A 24,438-nucleotide genomic window follows, 5' to 3' on the forward strand; every position below is an offset into this window, starting at 1 on the left:
AAAATTGCAGTGTTAAAATTCTCTTAAACCATCGCGACTAACCTCTGCTCCCCAATAGAAATACAATTTGAGGATCATCGGTGGAAGAAAAAGCAGCTTGCGTCCCATGTTAAATTCACCATTTACTGTTCTGCTGAACTCCTATTTTGTAGAAGAATCCATGACACAGTCTGAAACCGGAAAATGTATCTCCAAAGCAATGAAATTCCTTTACCCCAAACTGTGAAACAGCACTATCTTAGAGTTAATTTAATGCTGAAGAGTTATTTTAATCAACCTGTTCATATATGATATGACACACCGCCAGGCCAGATGGGATGAACCCAGTTCATCTTGCTCAGCACAATGCAGTAAGACTCCAAATAAATTCAAATTCTACAAGGTGGCAATCTTCTGATGCTAAAACAAGTGTGACTATACTTTTAGGTATCATTTCTACAGTTCCCTCCCCCCCCCCCCCAGAGAAATAGGTTTTTAGGGTATTTATCCACGAGGAGGATTTGATTCTATTCTCTACTAAGAAGGAAGTTGGAACTGTGTTGCCTTTAGCAGCTGCTCTTTTCAGAATTTTCAATTTTCAAAAAATTGACTTTATTCGTAAAAAATATCTTTTATAGACGTACATAGCCAGTAGAGCAGTTCGCTTCTGTAAGGTCTTTACATATTAAGGACAAACAAATCCAGCGCACTCGTTACTTATACATGATTACATTTGAGGCACCGTGAGGATTGATAACTGAACGGAAGTGTTTTATTTCATGTCAAGAGTCAGAGGAAGAGAATGCAATCTTACCAGACGAGGTACAGTCATGGAGATACTTCAGTGACAACCCCCACAGACACGTTGTGACAGACCTCTCGGGTATGCAGGGATTCGAACACAGATCTCCTACGCCAGAGCTCGGGATGCTACCATCGCACCAAAAGAATCTAAAACCGAGACTCATATACTGTAGCCAAACCAACTATCTGGTCAGTGATGAAGCCACCTTCGGCCCCTCTGTCGGGACTGTTCGTGCAGCGGTGGGTGATCAGGCAGTTCGTGTGAATTCCTGGCTCCCCGCACTTGACTGGCTCATCTTGGATTACATTCATCGCTGGCATACAGGTATCTGCAGAGGACGGACTAACTGAGCTTGGTGACTAAACTGCAAACAACGCGAAATGCTCCTACCTCCCCAACCCACCCCCCTTCTCCTTTAAGACTCTCTTTATATTCAGGACGTCACAAGTGCGTTAACTGGCAACTGGTGTGACATTGGATGAAGGGGGTTGGGTGTTGGGTCACAGTTACTGCTAAGTGAGCCAACTATTCTTAACTTTCAGGTTCACCGCCCCCATCAGCTACAAAGTGTAGGGGTACTGAACAACTTCTGCTTTCAGCCACCATGAGTTAGCTGTTGCGACACATTTTCAGTCTCCCTTTGGTCACTCTATTTGCGTGATCTTAAACCAAAGTGTCGAGTGCAACTTTGCACCCAATGATGATCACACGAATCTGAGCAGTGAGCATGGAGTTGCGGTTTGGATAACATCAGGTTCAACATGTTCTGGTTTGCCTCTGAGCCGCAAGGCCTGCTCTGGGAGTTGCTTTTGATGGGGGTTATGCTAGATGCTGCGTGCCCTCCCACATGTCAGTGCGACCAATTTCAAGTGAATTGCCGCAACGCTGACCTGACGACCTTTCCAAAAGCCCTTCCACTGAACACTCGGCGCCTGCATTTGAACAGCAACGGCATCGCCGAGATCAATTCTCTGGAACTCAACCTGCTCAGCGACTTGGTCTATCTGGACTGCAGCCATAACAGAATCGCAGAGATTTCGAGGCTGCATTTCATCGGCGTGGTGAAGCTGGTCTACCTGGACCTCAGTTACAACCACTTGAACAGGATACGCTGGACGACTTTCGGGCCGTTAACTAACTTGATCACCTTGAGGCTCGACAACAACCAGAATCTGAGCGAAATCGAGAGCGGCGCCTTTTCGACCAACGTTGGGCTTCGTGAAGTCAATCTCAGCAACAACGCCTTGTTATATTTGAACACGACCTCTTTAAGGAACCTCGAAGGGTTGAAGGCCATTTACTTGTCTGGTAATCCCTGGGAATGTCAGTGCACGATTGCAGATCTCAGTGAGTGGATGTATGAAAACAATGAAACCTTTCCAGGTGAGGTTCACATTCAAAAACTATAATCTATCCATTTCATGTGTGCATGATGCTATTTCTAGCAACGCAGTGGGTGCCAAGGTTGTTGTGAATACATTGGGAAATTTTTTTGGGGGGAAAAATACTTGTGTTAGCAGAAATCATGGGTGTTCTGATTTAAGGAATGGGCTATTTAACTGTTCCAGCCCAATCCACTGCCTCTCAAGTCAGATCCTGGCTGATCTGCAACCTAACTTCTTAGACTGTGCTCTGTCTCCTTTTAAAACCTTTGGCAAAGAATAAGTTACCAATTTTGTAGTCACTGAGAGTCTGAGTTATGAATCAAAAGTACTAGAAGAAAACTCTGTAGCTTAGGCAGCATCTGTGGAGAGAAGCATAAGGTCATATTTCATGTTGATGACCCTTCATCAGATTCTCATTATCTAAAAATATCAATTTCAGTTTTAAAATTAACAATTTTAATCAAACATCAAATGATCATTTCCAGCAGATAATTCCAGTTCACCTGCACATCTGCCAATGTGGTATACTGTATCCGCTGTACCCGTTGTGGCCCTCTCTACATTGGGGACGCTTGGGGACCGCTTTGCGGAACACCTCCGCTCGGTTCGCAACAAACAACTGCACCTCCCAGTCACGAATCATTTCAACTCCCCCTCCCATTCCTTGGACAACATGTGCATCCTCAGCCTCCTGCAGTGCCACAATGACGCCACCCGAAAGCTGCAGGAACAGCATCTCATATTTTGCTTGGGAAGCCTGCAGCCCAATGGTATCAATGTGGACTTCACAAGCATCAAAATCTCCCCTCCCCCATCACATCCCAAAACCAGCCCAGCTCATCCCCGCCTCTGTAACCATTCCTCCCACCTCAAGCCCCACCCTCATCTCTTATCCACTAACCTCACCCTGTCTCCTCGACCTGTCCGTACTCCCTGGACCTACCTATTCCCCTCCCTAACTCCCCACCTACATTCACCTTCACTGGCTTCAAACCCACCTCTTTGACCTGTCTATCTCCTCTCCACCTATCTTCTCCCTTAACGATTTTCTATCCGCCTCTGCTTCCCCCTCTCTCCCTATTTATTTCGGATCCCCCCTTCCCCGCCCCCATTTCTGAAGAAGGGTCTGAACCTGAAACGTCAGCCTTCCTGCTCCTCTGATGCTGCTTGGCCTGCAGCGTTCATCCCTCTCTACACCATATTATCCACCATTATGTATTCCTTTTATTTAGATCAATGGAAGTAAAGTAGAATGGAATAAGTTGTTTTCCCATTCATATCTCAAATACATCAATTAATTTCCAGTGAATACATTGTGTAATCTCTCCTCTTAATTTACCCCTTGCAATTCACATTTCATTCTGGTGAAATCGACTGCAGATTTTCCTAAAGTGTGGTGCCCAAAACTGTTCACAGTATTCCAGATGCATTCTAACCAGAGCATTTTCACTTGCAGCTCAGTTTTAATACTTAAACCAAACCCAAGAGAGAAACAGAGTCAACTGTCAAAAAAGGCAAGGGCTCAATAATTAGCTGTAGGTGCTTTGCTTCTGGATTCGAACTCTCCCAAGAACAGATATGAGTTCTAATTGACTGGAAAATCAATAAGATGAATAGATTTTTCTACGTGAGTTAGAGAGTGCAGGAGAAAAAAAAATCCTCCAGACCCCCTTGAAATGTATAACAGCTCAACCAGAGAAGTCAGAGAACTCGGATGTCATCAAGAGTCTTCAATGAAACATGAATCTTTCATTTCCCTTCCAGGCAGGCTGAAGCTTCTGCCTGTTTATTTCCAGTATTTTCCATGTTTTGGATTGAAGGGGTCAAGCTTTAAAAACAAATAAAGGGACTAATTTTGCGTGAATAGCTGTGACTAACAGGGGGAGGCATAGGATAACATTGGGGTAGGAAAGTAGAGTTAAGGCCACAATCCGTTCAGACTTGATCTTATTAAATGGCAGCGCAGGCTCCTATTCCAAATTTTTATCTTCGTATATGGATTTGAATTAATATTTGGGCTAATATCTCTTAAAGTAAGCAGGAAACCATTGAGAGTGCATGTACTGCGTAAATCTAGTTGAAATAATTCTGAATAAAGTTAAAGGCTTTGCAATTTTGATTGACCAGATGCCAAGTATGTCCAGTTGATTTAGAACAGCAGTCAGTGACACTAATAAGATGCTGAATGTCATATCCAAAATTGTAGACTAGAAGCCAAAGGTGGTAAAATAGTGATCAAACTGCATAATAGATACCTTGAAACTACATCCAGTTCTAGCCATGAGAGAACAAGAAGCACACATGTTTAAGCACTGAATACACATTGGAGAAGATCAATCAAGTTATGCACAGTGACAAAGCCTGAATTAAGAGAGATTGTGTTTTCAGTCTTGGAAACTAAGCCCTGTTGAGATGATTTTACAGATTTGTGTTAGATACTTAAGGTGATAAATTGGAAACAACACCCGAGAAAACTTTTTAAACTTAAACATTGGGACACAAATCCTAACCACCAGAGGTAACTTGGGAGTTGATATCAGGAAATTTGTATACAGGGGCAAGGATGTCTTACTGCAGCTGTACAGGTGAGACCATACATGGAGTATTGTGTACAGCTTTGGTCTTCTAACCTAAGAAAGACTAAAATTGTCACAGAAGGAGTGCGGTGAAGGTTCACCAGACTGATTCCTGGGATGGCAGGTTTGTTGTATGGGGGACATTTGGGTTGATTTAAGCCTGTATTCACTAGAGTTTAGAAGAATGAGAAGATCCATTCAAATGTACAAAATTCCAACAGGACAAGATAGATCTGATGCAGGGATGATGATTCCTCTCTGGGGTTGAGAACAGGGGATCATAATCTTGGGATATGTGGTAGGCCGTTCTAGACTGAGGTGAGGAGAATATTTTTCATTAAGAGCACAGTGAGTTTGTTGACTTCCGTACCTGATAAAGCTGTGGAAGCTAAGTCACGAAATACATTTAAGAAAAATATAAATTTCTACACACTGAAGGTTTCAAGGGGTATGAGGAGAGAGCAGAAGTATGGAGTTGAGACAGAAGATCAGCTATGACTATATTGGGTGATGGAGCAGGCTAAATGGACTGAATGACCTACTTATGCTCCTACTTACTGTATTTCTATTATTCAGCAAACACAGTGACCATTGCTGGACAATGGTCATCCAGATAGGGCCATGGGTGTGAAAACCTCTTAATCGTCTAAGAAACAAATGGACGCTGATGCAAGGGATATTAAGATGGATTAAGATGGCTCTTTTCACCTGCAGTTTTCCTTTTGAACTAATGGCACAAAGGCCAAGGATTGCTTTGCAAACTGTTGTTATTGGAGGTGATCCTCTCTACTGAGTGTCTCTACCTCATCCATTACAATCAAACTATTAAAGTCAAAAGCCGCCAATTGCAAAATTTGTTGCTACCCCATTCCACCTCATAATAAAAGTCTTAGTCAAATGGTCCATTAATTATCAATACAATTTCTTGTCAATTTTTTAAACCTTTTTTCTCTACTATTTAAGTATCCAAAAGCACTAAGAATATTTTGCATCTTGTTGGATTTTTGTACAAAATAGTTTTCTTTCAAAGAAAAAGTCAAATTATAAATTTGAGAGTTTAAATAACATTTACCCGATTTTCCTTGCATAAAGTTTTGCAACTATTCCCAGGAACATTTCCTCAGTGGATGTGGACTTCTATTGGAAATGGGTTTGATTTTTAATTTCATGGAAGAAATTTTATTACTTGAATAAAATGGTATTCCTGATAAAAGAAATGACAAATTCCTTATTTACTAGTGACTATCATCTAGATATTTTCTAATCAACCTGTTCAGAGATGTTATTACACACCTCTGGAGTTTGTGGGACTTGAACCTGGGCCTCCTGGCTCAGAGTTAGGGACACAAGGAAGCCTGCCACTCTCAGTACCAGTTTTGTATTAGACTGTTTAGGAGGGATATCAGATCTCCTACGGATAGAGTAATCACTGGACTCTCAGCTCAACTCCAGGTCTCGGACAGGAAATTTAAATTGCAATGTTGAAAACAGCTGCTACCACAAAATGCTATTGACAATTTTGGTTCTCTATTTCTCAGAAAATACTTGAGTTTTATATCTGCTTCACTTTAGGAGAGTCTTTTTTTCTTGATGTTCCCAGATCATTTAATTCAGAAAACTTGAAGCGCCAACATATTTTTTTATTTTGCTTTTCCCGGCTAGTTGGTTCCCATTAATTTCAAACTCAAACTTGGTTTTGAACCACGATCGAATTATTTTACACATGTAAGTGACATTGTGTCCTCCATCACTTCTGTTCACAGGCACGAGAAACATTTACATTGCCGAGTCCTTTCAGCACTGAGTAGAATGTGGCTACAGGACTAGGCCATTCAATTAGATCACATTAGATTACAGATGGAAGTCCCATTTGTCAGCCTTTTCCCCATATGCCCTAATGTCTTTGAATAAAATTATATGTCTCCGATTAACATTTGATTCAATATCAACTGCCATTTGCAAAAGTGCGTATCAAACACCTACCACTGTTCGGAAGTAAAAGTGGTTTCTAACTACATCCCTGAAAGCAATGGCTCCAACCTACATACCACATCCTCTAGTCCTCAATTACACAGTCAACAGAAATAGTTTCTGTCTCCTTTCCCAATCAGTTAGTACCTCTTAATCTCACGAATATACCTCTTCTTTTCAATTCCAGGGAGTATGAGCCTAATTTGAGTTGTTTCAACCTGTACCTTGCCCCACGGGATTCGGGTATTTTTGGTGTGCTGCTTTGCAAAAGATGACCTTTAGAGTTCTGAGGTATTTTTGTTGAAAATTATTTCAAAATAAAAGTTATATGTCCATACTACTTTCAATGACACAATAAAACACAAAAGGTGTGTACTTTTAGATCTATGTATGTTTGAATGTATAGTTTTTAATTTGCCTATATTCTCTTTTGTGTTTCATACCATTCTAATAGCAACTAAATAAAGGGAAATAATTTGCTTTTCATTTAACAGATGAAGAAAACACTTTATGCACTTTGCCAAAATCAATGGTTGGAATTCCTGTCTCCATGGCTTTAATCAAGATATTCGATATTTGTCGCACACCTCTGGGTTACTTCGACTATTTATTTTTTGTAATAGTTGGTTTTGCAATATTTATTAGTGGTATCATTGCTGCCTCACTTGCAGGTACAGTGATGGTCTTCCTTGAACATCATAAGTTGTTTAAAGATGATGAAGAAGAAGACATTAAACAATATAGGTCAGTTAGGACGACTGGAAGGTTTACCAATATCAGCTTATGATAGGGGACCTTGCAGAAATATCATGCTACCACTACATGTGTGTAATCACCAAGGTCATCTGTAGGTGTTATTATTATGGTCACATGCCAATGGATCAATGCAATGATATATTGTGGAAAACTGGAGTGCATCACTCTCTTAAGTTATCATGGTTCTTGTTACTTTACACTTCCTTTGCTGTTTATGTATTATCAGTAATATACATTTATTTTGTAAACTATATGCCAATAAACTTTATACTCATTTTCAAAATCTGAGATTGTACAATGTCAGTGACTGCATAAAGGATCTTTCCACCCCTTTATAACATTTAACATGGGGTAAATATCAGACTATTCATATGAGAATCAATACACTAAGGTGTTTATGTCAGTGGTTACGTTCCACTTGAGCCTCATCCCAGCTTTTGTCATTCAAGTCTATCATCAGAACCACCCTACTCCTAGGAACTGAACTTAGGATGCTCCTGAGGAAAATCCTTACCAACACATCATCACCAGCAATTTTGGATCTGTAGTGCCACTGGAAACATCATGGAAGCCAGAGACTGAGTGGGATGAGAGTGAAGTGCATCATCTTTAGTTGATCTGCTGTACAAACTATCCTTTCTCGTGACTCAATGACAGCCTTTTGTGTCCAGTGGCTCACTGCAGATCCCAACTTCAAGCTACCCTTTAAAGTAAGTGCAGTGCCAGTATCTGAACTACAAGTGTTCTAACAGGTAATGGAATGTCTACTCTCTTTCTCCTGGGTGTGCTGTGATACATAGGCAGCAGCTCATGGGCAAGAATGGGAAAGCAGAAAGAAAAAGCTGAGATGAGGGAGTAGGCTAGGACAGGATCTAACAAGTCCATTGCCTGTCCATATGCAACTTTTTCATCATGGCAGACAGTAGACTGAGGGTGTGCTGGGAGTTAAGAAGCAGTATAACACGCAAATATTCCGCTCTCTTCAAAATCCTCCATTCTGCCTGTCGAATGTTGTTGAATGCAGTCAGAGCACAACAGGAAGAACCTTTGCCATTATCGGGCTCAGGAAATTCAGATGCCTTTGTCCTCCACCAGTTCTGGCCCAAGATCCTGAATCTGACATGCTATGCATCTCCGTTTGGCTCCTGGGCCAGTGTTCAAAATACAGGTAGGTGGCATTGACCGATCTGCAAGGAGCAGTTCCATGAATTCACAATCATTTCACTCCCATATTTGCTGCTGATAGACTCAAACGTAAGAGAGCACCACTGTGGTGAGATGAACAAAGAGCAGTGCCATGATGTGCCAGAGTGGGGTATGGAGGCATGGCTGCAAGTTCTGGATGGGTGTCCGCTACATAGTGCCAACCCTTTAAAGGGGCACTAGTATCAGCTGTCGCAAAGGAGAGAGGGTGTGAGAAAGAAACAGCTGGGAGGAGGGGTGGGGTGTGATGGTGAGAGGGAAAGAGTGAGGGGTGGACAGTGCATATCAGTGAGGGACAGTGAGGGAAGTCAATGTTTGATGGAGTTGGGGAGCAGTGTGTGTGAAAGATTTGAGGGATTGGTGAGTGTCTGAGAATGGGGCAGCATGTGTATGTGAGGGAGGGAGCATGTGTGAAGGAGTGTGGGAGGGACGAGTATGAGGAAGGGACAGGGAATTTGCATGAGGGAAGGCTAAGGGAGTGTCTGTGACAGTGTGTGTGTGTGCATGTGTAGAGAGGGAATGCATGCGTGTAGAGCAGAGACAGAGGTTGGGGGTTTCTGGATGTATGTTGGAGAAGGAGTAAGGAGGAATATGTGTGAAAGAAAGAGAAAGAATTCAATGGATGAGAGAGACTGTATGCATGACATAGTGTGATGGAAAGTCTATGTGTGTGTGTGTATGAAGATGCCTATGTCTAACATGATAATGGAAGATAATCCTGATTACTGTATATCAAAAGTTCAATATTTTAATAAGTAATGTATCTTTCTTAAAGAGGGCATAGAGCCAAATAATGATATTGAATTTAAATCCAGTGACAGTGATTCTAGTAAAGCTCAGAGAGGAACCATGGAATGTTAGATTGGAAAAGGTGCCAAGGGAATTTCAAACAGGCACTCTTCACAGGAAGGGATATAATTCAAAATAAACTAGACTGTATTTCTGGTGGTTATAGAGGTAATGTGAGGCTGAAAGCCATCTCCTGTGAATTATGTTCCAAACTGTGGACATTTTTTATGTTTTACCCTTCCAGGAATGTCCAAACGATTTCTTCAAAGCTAACTACAATCCATTAGACATGAGACAGACATAAGCCACTTGGCCCAATGAGTTCAATGACATCATGGCTCCCCTCATAATCCTCAACTTCACTGTCTTCCCTATTCCCCATCACACAGAGAGAATTGACTTAAGCAGAGGTACTACATTGGTTGTCATGAAATCCTCTGGGGCATTTCCAGAACCTACGATACTACAGTGCATGCACCATCTCTATCCTCTTTCCTTTATTATCCTAGGATGCAACCCATCAGGCCCAAGGGACTAATTAACCTTTAGCCCTATTAGTTTTCATAGTACTTTTTCTGTAGTAACAGTTGTTGTAATCGTTTACTCACTCCCCCCGCCTTTAACCTTTGATTATTTAGGGTTTTATTGGAATGCTATTAATATCCTCTATTGTGAAGACAGATACAAATTCTTAACTCATGCCATTTGCTCATTTCCCCACCCTCAATCTCTTAAGAGATTTACATTAGCTTTGGGATGAGTGTAGGACCAGGAAATGGGCCTATTGCACCAGGAGGCAAGTTGCAAAGGATCAAGGTAATTTGGTAGGTTGGAGTAGATGTGAGCCATGACTAACCTCTCAAAGCACCAAATAATCATGGAGGTCAGAGCCACCGGGCGGAAGTCATTGAAGCATGTTGCATGATTTTCTTTTGGCGCTTGGATGATGGTGGTCTTCTTGAAGCAGGAGGGGACTTCAGATTGTAGTTGGGAGAGGTTTGGAGATGTCTGTGAATACTCCCGCCAGCTGGTCCATGTGGGATCTGCGTGCATGGTCAGGGACTCTGTCTGCGCTGGTCGCTTTCCATGGGTTCACTCTGAAAAAGGTTGGTGTGTGGCAGTGACCGTGGCTACAAATGTATCCAAGGCTGTTGGGACAAGTGCCATCGTTTCCCTGACCTTTTCAAAGCAAGCACAGAATGCAGTGATCTTGTTGGGTAGGGATGAATTGTTGCCTGCAATTCTGTCTGAATTTGGTTTGTGGCGTGACAGTTCTGAGGAAGAGTCTCTCAACCCGACAGCATCTGCAGTTCTTCTAGTTTTTAGTTTAACAAGCTCTTAATATTCTGCCAATACCTTTTTGCGTTTGGGGCTGTCAGGGTGGGATCCAACAATCTATCTGTCCTTGCCTGTGTACCATATAACCTGCTCAAGGAAGGATTTGCAAAGCCAGCCAAATGATAACATGACTTTGGGGTGAAAATTTTCAGGTATGGTGAACCAATTTTTGACTAATGCATCATGGTGGCTCAGTGGTCAGCACTGCTGCCTTGCTGCATGAGGGACCCGGGTTTGATTCCACTCTTAGGCAACTGTCTGTGCGGAGTTTGCACAATCTCCCTGTGTCTGAGTGGGTTTCCTCCCACAATCCAAAGATGTGCAGGTCAGGTGGATTTACCATGCTAAATTGCCCCATAGTATCCAGGGATGTGGATGGGAAATACAGGGATAGGGTGGTGGGTGGTTCTTCAGAGAGTCAGTGTGGACTCTAGGCCGAATGACCTGCTTCCACACTCTAGGGATTCTATAATTTTTCAGATGATGCCTCGCATCCCAGTTCATTCAGGCAGATGCAAAATCCTGTGGCACTATTTTGACTAAAGTTAGGAGATTCCTCAGGTGTCGTAGCAAATATTAGTTCTTCAAAAAGCCAAAAACGACTGACCTGGACATGTGTCTCAGTACTGTCGAGTGGGGCATGCCTTTGCTGAAGTTGACTGGTGCGTTTCCTTACAATAAATCAGCACTCACACTTTGTTGTATAACTTTTCAGTCTAGCATACCTTCAGATCTGGATTTTCACTGTCACTTCAGTGGAAAACATTTTCAATAAAATGGATAATAGGGCAAACTTGAGCATAATTCAAAAGCATGAAGCAGTGGGAATATAAAGGTTAGATAGCTCCAGCAAAGAGATTGTCTGAGTGGCCTCCTTATTTTTCTGTGCCCTCCAATGCTTTTGCTGCCATTGCGGGGAAGCCAGAATTGATGAACACAAGCACTGGAGCTCATGGGGGAAATACTTGCTTAGCAGTAATAAGGACGTATACAGGAACCAACCAGGAAAAATCATGCCAAAACTGGAAGTGGGAACACAGAAATGGCATGTATACCTGGGTGGGGTGTGGATGCAGTTTGTGGGGGGAAACAGGGCTTGTTTCCAACAATTGTACCTAGGTTAAAATTGTATCAGAGATAATGGGAACTGCAGATGCTGGAGAATCCAAGACAATAAAGTGTGAAGCTGGATGAACACAGCAGGCCAAGCAGCATCTCAGGAGCACAAAAGCTGACGTTTCGGGCCTAGACCCTTCATCAGAGAGGGGGATGGGGTGAGGGTTCTGGAATAAATAGGGAGAGAGAGGGGGAGGCAGACCGAAGATGGAGAGAAAAGAAGATAGGTGGAGACGAGAGTATAGGTGGGGAGGTGGGGAGGGGATAGGTCAGTCCAGGGAAGACGGACAGGTCAGGACGTGGGATGAGGTTAGTAGGTAGGAGATGGAGGTGCAGCTTGGGGTGGGAGGAAGGGATGGGTGAGAGGAAGAACAGGTTAGGGAGGCAGGGACAGGTTGGACTGGTTTTGGGATGCAGTGGGTGGAGGGGAAGAGCTGGGCTGGTTGTGTGGTGCAGTGGGGGGAGGGGATGAACTGGGCTGGTTTTGGGATGTGGTGGGGGAAGGGGAGATTTAGAAGCTGGTGAAGTCCACATTGATACCATTGGGCTGCAGGGTTCCCAAGCGGAATATGAGTTGCTGTTCCTGCAACCTACGGGTGGCATCATTGTGGCACTGCAGGAGGCCCATGATGGACATGTCATCTAAAGAGTGGGAGGGGTAGTTAAAATGGTTCGCGACTGGGAGGTGCAGTTGTTTGTTGCGAACAGAGCGGAGATGTTCTGCAAAGCGGTCCCCAAGCCTCCGCTTGGTTTCCCCAATGTAGAGGAAGCCACACCGGGTACAGTGGATACAATATACCACATTGGCAGATGTGCAGGTGAACATCTGCTTGATATGAAAGGTCATCTTGGGGCCTGGGATGGGGGTGAGGGAGGAGGTGTGGGGGCAAGTGTAGCATTTCCTGTGGTTGCAGGGGAAGCTGCTGGGTGTGGTGGGGTTGGAGGGAAGTGTGGAGCAGACAAGGGAGTCGCAGAGAGAGTGGTCTCTCCGGAAGGAGGATGATGCATTGTATACGGAGGTTGGTGGGGTGGTACCTACACAGGTCCCAAACCCCACCTCTTCCTCTGTTACATTGAGGACTGTACTGGCACCGCCTCTTGCTCCCCAGAGGAGCTCGAACAGGTCATCCACTTCACCAACACCTTCCACCCCAACCTCAAGTTCACCTGGGCCATCTCCGACACATCCCTCACCTTCCGGGACCTCTCAGTCTCCATCTCAGGTAACCAGCTAGAAACTGATGTCCATTTCAAGCCCACTGACTCCCACAGCTACCTAGAATACACCTCCTCCCACCCACCCTCCTGCAAAAATTCCATCCCCTATTCCCAATTCCTCCACCTTTGCCGCATCTGCTCCCAGGATGATGCATTCCACTCCCGCACATCCCAGATGTCCAAGTTGTTCAAGGACCGCAACTTTCCCCCCGCAGTGGTCGAGAACGCCCTTGACCACGTCTCCTGCATTTCCCACAACACATCCCTCACACCCCGCCCCTGCCACAACAGCCCCCAGAGTATCCCCCTCGTTCTCATATACCACCCCACCAACCTCCGGATACAACGTATCATCCTCCGACACTTCCGCCATCTACAATCCGACCCCACCTCCTAAGCTATTTTTCCATCCCCACTCCTGTCTGCTTTCCGGAGAGACCACACTCTCTGTGACTCCCTTGTCCGCTCCACACTGCCCTCCAACCCCACCACACTCGGAACCTTCCCCTGCAACCGCAGGAAGTGCTACACTTGGCCCCACACCTCCTCCCTCACCACCATCCCAGGCCCCAAGATGACCTTCCATATCAAGCAGAGGTTCACCTGCACATCTGCCAATGTGGTATACTGTATCCACTGTACCCAGTGTGGCTACCTCTACATTGGGGAAACCAAGCAGATGCTTGGGGACTGCTTTGCAGAACACCTCCTCTCGGTTCGCAATAAACAACTGCACCTCCCAGTCGCGAACCATTTCAACTTCCCCTCCCATTCCTCAGACGACATGTCCATCATGGGCCTCCTGCAGTGCCACAATGATGCCACCCGAAATTTGCAAGAACAGCAACTCATATTCCGCTTGGGAACCCTGCAGCCCAATGGTATCAATGTGGACTTCACAAGCTTCAAAATCTCCCCTTCCTCCACTGCATCCCAAAACCAGCCCAGTTCTTCCCCTCCCCCCACTGCATCCCAAAACCAGCCCAGCCTGTCTTTGCCTCCCTCACCTGTTCTTCCTCTCACCCATCCCTTCCTCCCACCTCAAGCCGCACCTCCATTTCCTACCTACTACCTCATCCCGCCTCCTTGACCTGGCCATCTTCCCTGGACTGACCTATCCCCTCCCTACCTCCTCACCTATACTCTCCTCTCTACCAGTCTTCTTTTCTCTCCATCTTCAGTCCGCCTCCCCCTCTGTCCCTATTTATTCCTGTTCCATCTCCCCATCCCCCTCTCTGATGAAGGGTCTAGGCCTGAAACGTCAGCTTTTGTGCTCCTGAGATGCTGCTTGGCCTGCTGTGTTCATCCAGCTCCATACTTTGTTAACTCTAGCAGATGGCAGTTAACTCTCCTGAGTTTCCAACTGCCCTCTCCTTTATACCATTGATGACATCTCAAAATTTCATGCAATAAGATTGTGCCTGTGGTGTCAAAACCATCAAATTAAAATTTAAGCGGATTTTGGTGTCTAAGTGCCTGATTCAAATTGATTGGCTAAAATCAAAACCTTGTTGTCTTGATAACAAGACAAAACTGCTGTTTAGCCTGTTAACTGTACAGCTTTTTGATATAAATATTTCAATTCGAGGGCTCCTGTGCACCTGCAAACCCACAAGCTGCTGGCCAAAGGCATTTTGTTTAAATCTCTTAGCATAGAAACAGCACATCATATTTTATATGAACCATACACTGCTTTCCACTCTTGCATTTCACAAACACCGAATTCTAACTTCCTGACTTCCAACCCATGAGTATCCTACCCAACCATGCAACATCTCTCCCTTTAAGAAAAAAAAACTGTCATTGTGAAAAGATGGCTTCATTTTCTTCCCTCAAACCTTGACTCTGTTATATTACTTGCTCCATAGCTCATTAATCTAGAGTTACACATTTCATACTGATTCTATTTACATATAACATTGAACACTACTGTTTCTATTTCACAAACATTTTTGTTTTAAACCAAGATAAAGCATCCACAATAATACTTTCACAACCGCAACATATACAATCTGTAAATTAAATGCTTGTAAAATAAGACTCCAGTGAAATAATCTGGTGTTCTTGTCCTTGAATCTTTCCAGAAATGTCAAAGGATTGTGATCAGTATACATAATTGCCTCTGATGCATTGTTTGCAATGCAAACATTAAAATGTTGTCAGGCCATTACCAAAATCAATAACTCTTCTTCAATTTTTTTTGGTGGATATTATATTCTTTTGAAAAATAACCACTTGGCCTTTCAATTCCACAGTCATCTTCCTGTAACAATACAGCTCCAACACGTACATCACGTGCATTGACGGTGACTTTGAAGGGTTTTAAGAAATTTGGTGTGGCTAAAACTGGTGCGGTGGTTAACACTGCTTTTAAATCATCAAATGTTGCCTGGCATTTTTCTGTCCACCAAAACTTCACGTTTTTATTTTTAAGAAGTCTGTCAACAGTGCTGCTACACTACTAAAGTTTGGCACAAATTTCTTCTACAGTCCACTCAATCCTAAGAATTGTAGCATTTCCTTCTTTGAGGATAGTCTTGGAAATTTCTCAATGGCCTTTGTCTTCACGTTTTTTGGTGTTGTCTGTCTGTGTCCGATATTGTGCCCTAAAAACGTCCCTACCGCCTTCACGAGTCCTGTTTTTGCCAAGTTTAATGACCAACTTTGCCTTCTGTAGTCTCTCAAACAGCTCTGCCAAATGCTCCATGTGATCTTTCCACAAATGACTAAAGATCACTAAGTCATCTATGCAGACAGCACATTTAGTCAATCCTGCAACAACTCTGTTCATACGCCTTTGAAAAGTGGCTGGTATGTTTTTCATACCAGAGGGCATTACTTTAAATTGATATAGCCCATCTGGAGTTACAAAAGCAGAAACATCTTTTGCTCTCTCCAACAAAGGTACTTGCCAGTAACTGCAAAGCAAATCCAACTTTGTATGTAAGTGGCTATTTGTTCCACACAGTCCTCCAGCTGGGTATGAGTCAGATTTGGTTACATCACTGACCTTCCAATAATCTACACAGAATCGTTGAGTACCATCACTTTAGCAACTAACACGATTGGCAAACTCCGCTCACGTTGACTTGGCTCTATGGTGTCTTCTTGGAGCATCGCTTCCATTTCCTTCTGAACCTGAGCAGCTTTCAGAGGATTAAGCCAGCAGGGGTGTAGTTTTATCAGAACAGCAATCCTTATGTCAACCTCATGTACAATGATATTAGTCCTCCCCATTCGTTTTCTGCAATATGTCCTCATAGCACTGTAACAAGTCTTTCAATTCAGTTCTCTGTTCCTGGGTCAGATAGCTCACTACCCTATTCCATTCTTTTAAGACTTCCTCATTATTCAATTTATTCCAAGGCACATTAAACCCGAATCATTTAGATTTGATTCCTCACTCCAAATGGCAGTAACAAATACCTGTTATATCACACATAATATGTCAGGTTTGTATGTGAGTGAATTAAACTAGAGAACCAGCAAAACCTGTTGTAATTATTTCTTGGATCCTTTGATTGCAGAACAACCAAAGTAAGAACAAGACACCACGGTGGTGTATCATGTTAATGAAGAACAACATCTAGTATCTGCAATTTTCAGGAAACGTTTATGCTCACACACTGTCCTTCTATCAAACATATTCCCTTAACTACATCATCAGTTACCAAATGAAACAATCTGACTTCTTTTCTTGCAGTCACCTGGATTTTGTGCTCATTTGATGGCGTTGAGCCAAAGTCCAACTTTAATGTTAGCCAGTTCAGAAAAATAACTAACCTATGCCACATTTATATAATTTATGATAAAATATATACTAAAAGCCATCATGTCTTGAAAGTACAGGGTCATGGATTATTTCAAACCAGCCAACCATAGTCTCATATGGTATTTGGTTTCTTACTCTGCTTAAGTCTTCATGTGGTTTTTCAAAATTGTATTTGTAATTCCAACAAGGTATTCCTGTTTTATTCAATCGTAACTAAGCCCACACTTCTTCTAACTAGGCTGTTTAAATATTTATGACTCATTTCTTTGTTTCTTTGTTTTCTGATAGTCTATTGTGGTTTAAACATTCAGTGGTTAACATGTTTTAACTCATTCGTTCATTCCAATATCCATTTCAAGGGTCTATCCTTCCAAACAAATTCTGCGTCAATACAGTGTGGAGCTGGAGGAACACAGCAGGTCAGGCAGCATCAGAGGAGCAGGAAAGTTGACATTTCAGGCCTAGACCCTTCATCAGTTTTTGCTATCTCTAAACAAATCCTGCCTTTGCCTTACACGAAATCTCAGACAAATCTATTGATATACTCATCTCATCAACCAAATCCCGTATCACATGCTTGAACATACAGTCCAGGCCCGGACCTCAATTCCATTGTGGAGGTCATGCTGCATTGTTGGAGCTGCTTTCTTTCAAATGAGGCTACAAACGGAGGCACTATTTATCTAATGGCGTTATTTGAAAGAAAAGCTGTGGCGTTCTTGTGGATGTTCTGGACAATACTAATCTCTCAAATTGATATAAATAAAACAGACTACGTGGCATGACGATATTCTTGATTCTGAGGCCTTGCTGGATTTTCACATCATAACAATGAACACTTGCCAAAAATACAAAGGGACAACTTTTTCCACACTGAGGGTGCAGCATGTCTGGAACAAGCCGCCAGAGGAAGTGGTGGTGGCTGGTACAATTACAATATTTAAAAGGCATCTGGATGGGTATAGGAATATGAAGAGTTTAGGAGCAATACTGGCCAAATGCTGGCAAATGAGACTATTTAGGATATCTGGCCAGTATGGATGAGTTGGACCGAAGGGTCTGTTTCTGTACTGTATGTCTCTATGACTTCATTGACTGTACTGCTTCGAATCATCCTGCGCTTTTGAATGGCACTAAATAAATACGAAACTATTTGAATGTAAGAAGCTTCATTGTCCCCCATTTTTATTCAAATTTGTTGGCACAGAAGTGCTGTACTAAATGGCTGCAATATAGAGCCTAACTGGATCTTTCTAAGCCATGTGAATCAACAATTGATTTTCTTTAGCTTACAATTCAGCTGAACAATTAATCATCAGAATTTATTGCTGCATTTCAATCAATAGCTACAAAATATTTATTCCTGGATTAAATTGAAATATATTTTAAGTGACTCTCATCAAAGATTGCAGAAACTTAAAACATATTCTTTGAAAATTTTATCAGTAAGTCATTTAAATATGTCAGAGCAATTATTAAAATGCAAAGACTGTGCATTCCTGTGAACAGTCCCAGGTAGGTTGCCCGGACAAAAATAGGAGTTGCTGGAAAAGCTCAGCGGGTCTGGCAGCATCTGTGAAGGAAAAAACAGAGTTAATGTTTCAGGTACAGTGACCCTTTCTCAGAAGTGTTGCTTGGACACCTTGCTAGCAATTTTCCCTTAAACTCTTGAGAACCATTCTCCCTCCCCTTCAATATGATTAATGTGAACATATATTTGATGATGTAAATTATGTGGGAGTAAACCACACAGGTCCTTAAACCTGCTCTGTTACTCAATAAGATCACACTGATCTCATTACTCCACCTTCCCAGCTATTCCCAATAAATCAATCAGTCAAGCATATTCCTGTCAAGAATCTATCTCAATCTGATTTAAACATATTCAAGGACATTCCATCTCACTTGACTCACAATCCTCTGTCAGAGGACAAGAAATTCTCCTTATCTTTGGCTTAAATATTTCCTATTTTAAAACAGTGATCCCTACTTTTCGATTCTCCCACAGAGGAGGAACCAACCCTTCCACATGAACCCTCTCTCACAACTCTTCAGGATCCTTCATGTTTCAATCAAGTCACCTCTTACTGCTCTAAACTTCAGTGATTATAAGCCTAGACTGTCCAACCTTTGCTGACAAGATATTCCATCCATTCTAGGCATTAATCGAGCAAACATTCTGAGCTGCTTTCAATGCATTTATATCTTTCCTTACATAAGGAGAACAAGGCCACTTTTGGAATACTGTGTACAATTCTGGCCTTTGTGTTATCGGAAGGATGCTTTGAAACTTGAAAGGGTTCAGAAAAGATTTACAAGGATGTTGCAAGGGTTGGAGGGCTTGAGCTACAGGGAGTGGCTGGATAGGCTGGGGCTATTTTCCCCGGAGCATCGGAGGCTGAGGGGTGACCTTGTAGATGTTTATAAAATCATGAGGGGCAAGGGTAGGGTGAATTGACAAGGTCATTTTTCCAGGCTGGGGGTGGGGAGGGGTGGGGTGGGAATCCAAAACTATGCTATTTCTTATCCAGTGGGAACCTGTGCCCATTTTCTCCATCCTCCCTTGTTTGGGACCCTTAATGACAATTATAGTGTCTTGCAAGAGACACTGGGGTAAGAGATCCCAGCATATTTATGCATGACAATGTGACTCTTAAATGGTGAGCAGGTGGCTAGGGCCCTATTCATAAGATGCCCATATTTTAGTGTGTGGAACCCAACAGTTGCATTCACCAGTGGCAGCATAGGTTTAAGGTGAGAGGGAAAAGATTTAAAAGGAACCTAAGGGGCAACTTTTTCACACAGAGGGTGGTGTGTTTATGGAATGAGCTGCCAGAGGAAGTGGTGGAGGCTGGTACAATTAGAACATTTAAAAGGCATCTGGATGGGTATATTAATCAGAAAGGTTTAGAGGGATATGGGCCAAATGCCAGCAAATGGGACTAGATTTATCTAGGATATCTGGTCGACATGGATGAGATGGACCAAAGGGTCTGTTTCCATGGTGTGCATCTCTATGACTAATACTGTACACAACTGTGGTCCTACCAATGCCATGTATAACTGCCCAACTTTTGTACCTAATTCCCCTCACTATACAAAGTAACTTCTATTAGCTTTCCTAATTACTTGCTGTTCGTGTATACTAACCTCTTATGGTTCATATACTGAGACACACAGATCCCTCCACATCTCAGAGTTCTGCAATCTCTCGCCATTTCGATAATATGCTTCTTTTTTATTCCTTCTGACAAAATGGACAATTACACATTTTCCCACATTATACTCCTTTTGTCGGACCTTTGCACACTTGCTTAACTTTAATTAAGCTGCACTCACCTGAGGTATGAGAAAGGTTTTTAAACACAAATATATCCAAAAGGCCCCCATCAAATCGAATCAAGTTATCACCCAGGATAGTCTTTAGAATTGTTTCATAATTCACCACCATTGCCAATAATAGGGGATTATTGTCATTAAGGCAATGTTGGTCGACCTCCAATCTTATAGCTGTATCATTAGGACAATATATAATACATAAAATATCTTTTCTTAGAAATTACAGCCAAAACCTATTAAAACATTAAAAAGCTTTATTTTTACAGTATTGAAAAATAGTTCAAGTTGGCAGGTTTATGTGTTGTCGGTAGGTATCACTGTCTGCGTAATTCATAATCATAGCAGATGTCTTTTCCCTGGGTTGGGAGGATTTCAACACTATGGGACATACTTTCAAGGCAAAAAGGAGAAAGATTTTAAAAAAGACACGAGGGGCATCTTTTTCTTTTTAACAGTGTGGTTTATGTGTGAAATGAACTTCCAAAGGAAGTGGTAGATGCGGGTACAGTTTCAACGCTTAAAAGACATTTAGATAACTACATTAATAAGAAACATTTGGGAGGGATATTGGCCAAGTGCAGGCAGGAGGGACTGGTTTAGTCTGGGATTATGGTCAGCATGGACTGGTTGGACGGAAGGGTCTGTTTCTGTGTTGTATGAATCTATGATTCTATTCAACAACAGAAACTAAATTGTCAGCTGTACATGTTGAATGGTTAGTAGTGTAAAAACTGAAAATGCAGGCAAATGTGGATACTTATCAATGTAAATATTTAACTCTTGTTCATTATGTTCTTGAACCGAGAGAGAAGTTTAGTCCATAAGATGGAGCTCCCTCAAATTGTCCCAAAAGTTGCTGGGATTCCCAAGCAGGTGGAAACAGGCTGGTAGATTGGAATCGATCCATTCATTGGGCTGGACCACTTACACACCCCAGAGCCTGACCTGATAATCCCCGAACCTATTTCCTCTAATCCACATCTATAACCCATCCCACTCCCTCTGCTCATGGACCCAGCACCCTGTTCTTCCAATCTGGATTTTCACCTGCCAGTGGACATGCTTCCCCTTCATTTGGTCTACACCTGACCCCCTTTGCCCCCTTCCCTTCAACCACTCTCCATCATGGGCCCTGCCAGACCCAACTCCCTCTTTCCACAGCACTGCCCAGCACCCTACCCCCTACCTATCTGACATCGTACTCCCAGTTGTGCCCTATGTGGAGTTATTGAGCTGTGCAGCATGGAAGCAGACCCTTCATTCTAACTTATCCATGCTGACCAGATATCTAAATTAATCTAGTCCCATTTGTCAGCACTTAGCCCATGTCCCTCTAAACCCTTCCTTTTTATTATCCCATCCATATGCCTTTTAAATGTTGTAATTATACAATACTCCACCACTTCCTCTGGCAGCTCGCTCCATACATGCACCACTCGATGTATGAAAAGCTTGTCCCTTATGCCCCTTTTCAACATTTCCCCTCTGACTTTGAACGTACGTCCTCTAGTTTTAGAATCCCCTACCCTGGGGAAAAGACCTTGGCTGTTCACCCCATCCATGCCTCTCATGATTTTATAAACATCTCCAAGGTCACCCCTCAGCCTCCAACTTTCCAGGGAAAATAACACCACCTATTCAGCCTCCCCCTAAAGCTCAAATCCTCCAACTCTGGCAATATCCTTGTAAATCTTTTCTGAACCATTTCAAGTTTCACAACATGCTTCCTATAGCAGGGAGACCAGAACTGAGTACAGTGTTCTAAAAGTGGCCCAACCAATATTCTGAGATTGTGGGAACTGTCAATACTAGAAATCTGAGAAAACAAGGTGTAGAGCTGGATAAATACATTTTCTGAAGAAGGATCCATACCCTAAACATCAGCCTTCCTGCTCCACTGATGCTGCTTGGCTTGCTGTGTTCATCCAGCTCTACACCTTGTTATCTACAATCAATATTCTGTACAGCTGCAATATGACCTCCCAACTATTACAGTGACCAATAATGGCATTTACCTGGGGCCTCACCACCTACCCAATTTGGTGACTTCCCCTGGCTTCCCTACCCTTTATCTAGCTGGCACTCTAGGCCCTAACCCCTGGCATCTATCCAGCTGGAACCCTGGCACCATACATACCAGGCAACCTATAAACCTGGCAAACTGGCCCCCACACATCTGGCACCTACCCTGCCGACACCCTAACATCATGTTTATTTAATGTACTTATGGTTTGGCAGCAGCTGTCAAGGTGACTGTCATGACCTTTAAGTGTCAGAATGCAGCAGCTGACCGCTGTGAAGAAAGGGGCGTGCTTTGTCCTCTGACAGGTCTGCTCTTCTGAAGAAACCTTGAATAGGATCTCCTCACGGAAACGCGGAGCTCCCTTCTTTGGTGTAAAAAATAATGACCGGAGTGGCAGTCTGCCAGAGATTGCCATTCCTCGGAAAACACAGCCTATAATGTTTGCAGAAAGAACAGCATTAATCTTGTTCTGTGATAACAAAGTGTGAAGCTGGATGAACACAGCAGGCCAAGCAGCATCTCACGAGCACAAAAGCTGACGTTTCGGGCCTAGACTGTTCTCTGATGAAGGGTCTAGGCCTGAAACGTTAGCTTTTGTGCTCCTGAGATGCTGCTTGGCCTGCTGTGTTCATCCAGCTCCACACTTTGTTATCTTGGATTCTCCAGCATCTGCAGTTCCCATTATCTCTGATTTAATCTTGTTCCATACCTGGGTACTATAAGATTACTCTGAATAAAAAAGAATGACATGATTATAACCTATAAAGTTGTTTTGCTCTGGGATCATTTTTATGTTAGGTATTACAGGCTCTAAAGTCAAAGAAGTCATGCTTACTCGGATTGATTTGAAAAAATGTAATTGGGCAAATTGTGAGACTATTTTAGAGCAGCCTGCCCTGAGTAATATTTCAATTTGAGGAGGATGTCTGGGATACATTTGCAAGCAGACATCATTCACATACCACCCCACCAACCTCCAGATACAACGCATCATCCTCTGACACTTCTGCCATCTACAATCCGACCCCACCACCAAAGACATTTTTCCATCCCCACCCTTGTCTGCCTTCCGGAGAGACCACTCTCTCCGCGACTCCCTTGTCCGCTCCACACTTCACTCCAACCCCACCACACCCGGCACCTTCCCCTGCAACCGCAGTAAGTGCTACACTTGCCCCCACACCTCCTCCCTCACCCCCATCCCAGGCCCCAAGGTGACCTTCCATATTAAGCAGATGGTCACATGCACATCTGCCAATGTGGTATACTGCATCCACTGTACTCGGTGTGGCTACCTCTACACTGGGGAAACCAAGGGGAGGCTTGGGGGCCGCTTAAAAAAAAAGCTCTGATGAAGGGTCTAGGCCCGGAAAGTCAGCTTTTGTGCTCCTGAGATGCTGCTTGGCCTGCTGTGTTCATCCAGCCTCACACTTTGTTATCTATCATTCTCAGGTAAGTTTGGGTACCACCTCTGGATTTGATGTTACATTCGGTGCCATTCAGCCTATTCCACCAGGCATTCCCCACATCGGTCTGTCCACCTCAGACCGAAACGTTGTGAAATCTTTCTGTCTGTGACATTTGTGGATAGGAGGACATTTCCGTTAATCCTTTTTCCTCTGGATTTAATCAGTTTATGGAGGCAGAGGATCAACTGATGTTGAGTCTTAACAAGAGGATCTTGTTTTTTTATCAAGATGTAGGTTATTGGATGAGAATAATTAGGTACAAGTTGTTACCAAATTAGATATGGTTACTAAGACGATGATCACACCCAGGATATGGTTTGAACTCCATAAAATTCAGCCAGTATGACATCATTGTAGAACATAAAACAGTACAGCACAGGAACTGGCCCTTCTGCCCATGACCTTATGCCAAACATGACACCAAATTATACTAAGATATCACAGTGTGGAGCTGGAGGAAAACAGCAGGCCAGGCAGTATCAGAGGAGCAACAGAGTTGACATTTCAAGCTGAAACGTCAACCTTCCTGCTGTTCTGATGCTGTCTGGCCTGCTGTGTTCCTCCAGCTCCACACTGTGTTATTTTTGACTCCAGCATCTGTAGTTCTGCTATCTCTCACCAAATTAAACTAATCCCTTGATTCCTTGCTATTCATGTGCTTATCTAAAAGTCCCTTAAACTCCCCTATCTATATGCTTC

The 24,438-nt window shown here is 43.1% G+C and overlaps 2 protein-coding genes across 2 annotated transcripts in view; one reads left to right on the forward strand and one right to left on the reverse strand.

Moving 5' to 3' along the window:
- Positions 1-727: 727 nt before the first annotated feature.
- The window catches only part of hsd17b7 (hydroxysteroid (17-beta) dehydrogenase 7), a 58,395-nt gene continuing 34,684 nt past the window's right edge, over positions 728-24,438 (reverse strand). The window contains exon 9 of the mRNA XM_059647778.1: positions 728-2,528. Within this exon, the coding sequence (XP_059503761.1) occupies positions 2,466-2,528 (63 nt within the window). The 3' untranslated portion in view covers positions 728-2,465. The remainder of the gene's footprint in view (positions 2,529-24,438) is intronic.
- Positions 1,566-7,646, forward strand: LOC125456560 (leucine-rich repeat-containing protein 52-like). Its single transcript, XM_048539797.2, has 2 exons — positions 1,566-2,167; positions 7,211-7,646. Exons 1-2 carry the CDS (start codon positions 1,597-1,599, stop codon positions 7,501-7,503), a joined length of 864 nt encoding a protein of 287 aa, XP_048395754.1. The 5' UTR covers positions 1,566-1,596; the 3' UTR covers positions 7,504-7,646.

The sequence above is a fragment of the Stegostoma tigrinum genome, chromosome 8 (assembly GCF_030684315.1).
Source record: "Stegostoma tigrinum isolate sSteTig4 chromosome 8, sSteTig4.hap1, whole genome shotgun sequence".
Classification (NCBI taxonomy): domain Eukaryota; kingdom Metazoa; phylum Chordata; class Chondrichthyes; order Orectolobiformes; family Stegostomatidae; genus Stegostoma; species Stegostoma tigrinum.

Coding starts and splice junctions, on each gene's coding strand:
- LOC125456560 (XM_048539797.2), top strand. CDS start 1,597: ATGGGGGTTATGCTAGATGCTGCGTGCCCTCCCACATGTCAGTGCGAC. Junction 2,168..7,210: donor AAACAATGAAACCTTTCCAG/GTGAGGTTCACA, acceptor TTCATTTAACAG/ATGAAGAAAACACTTTATGC.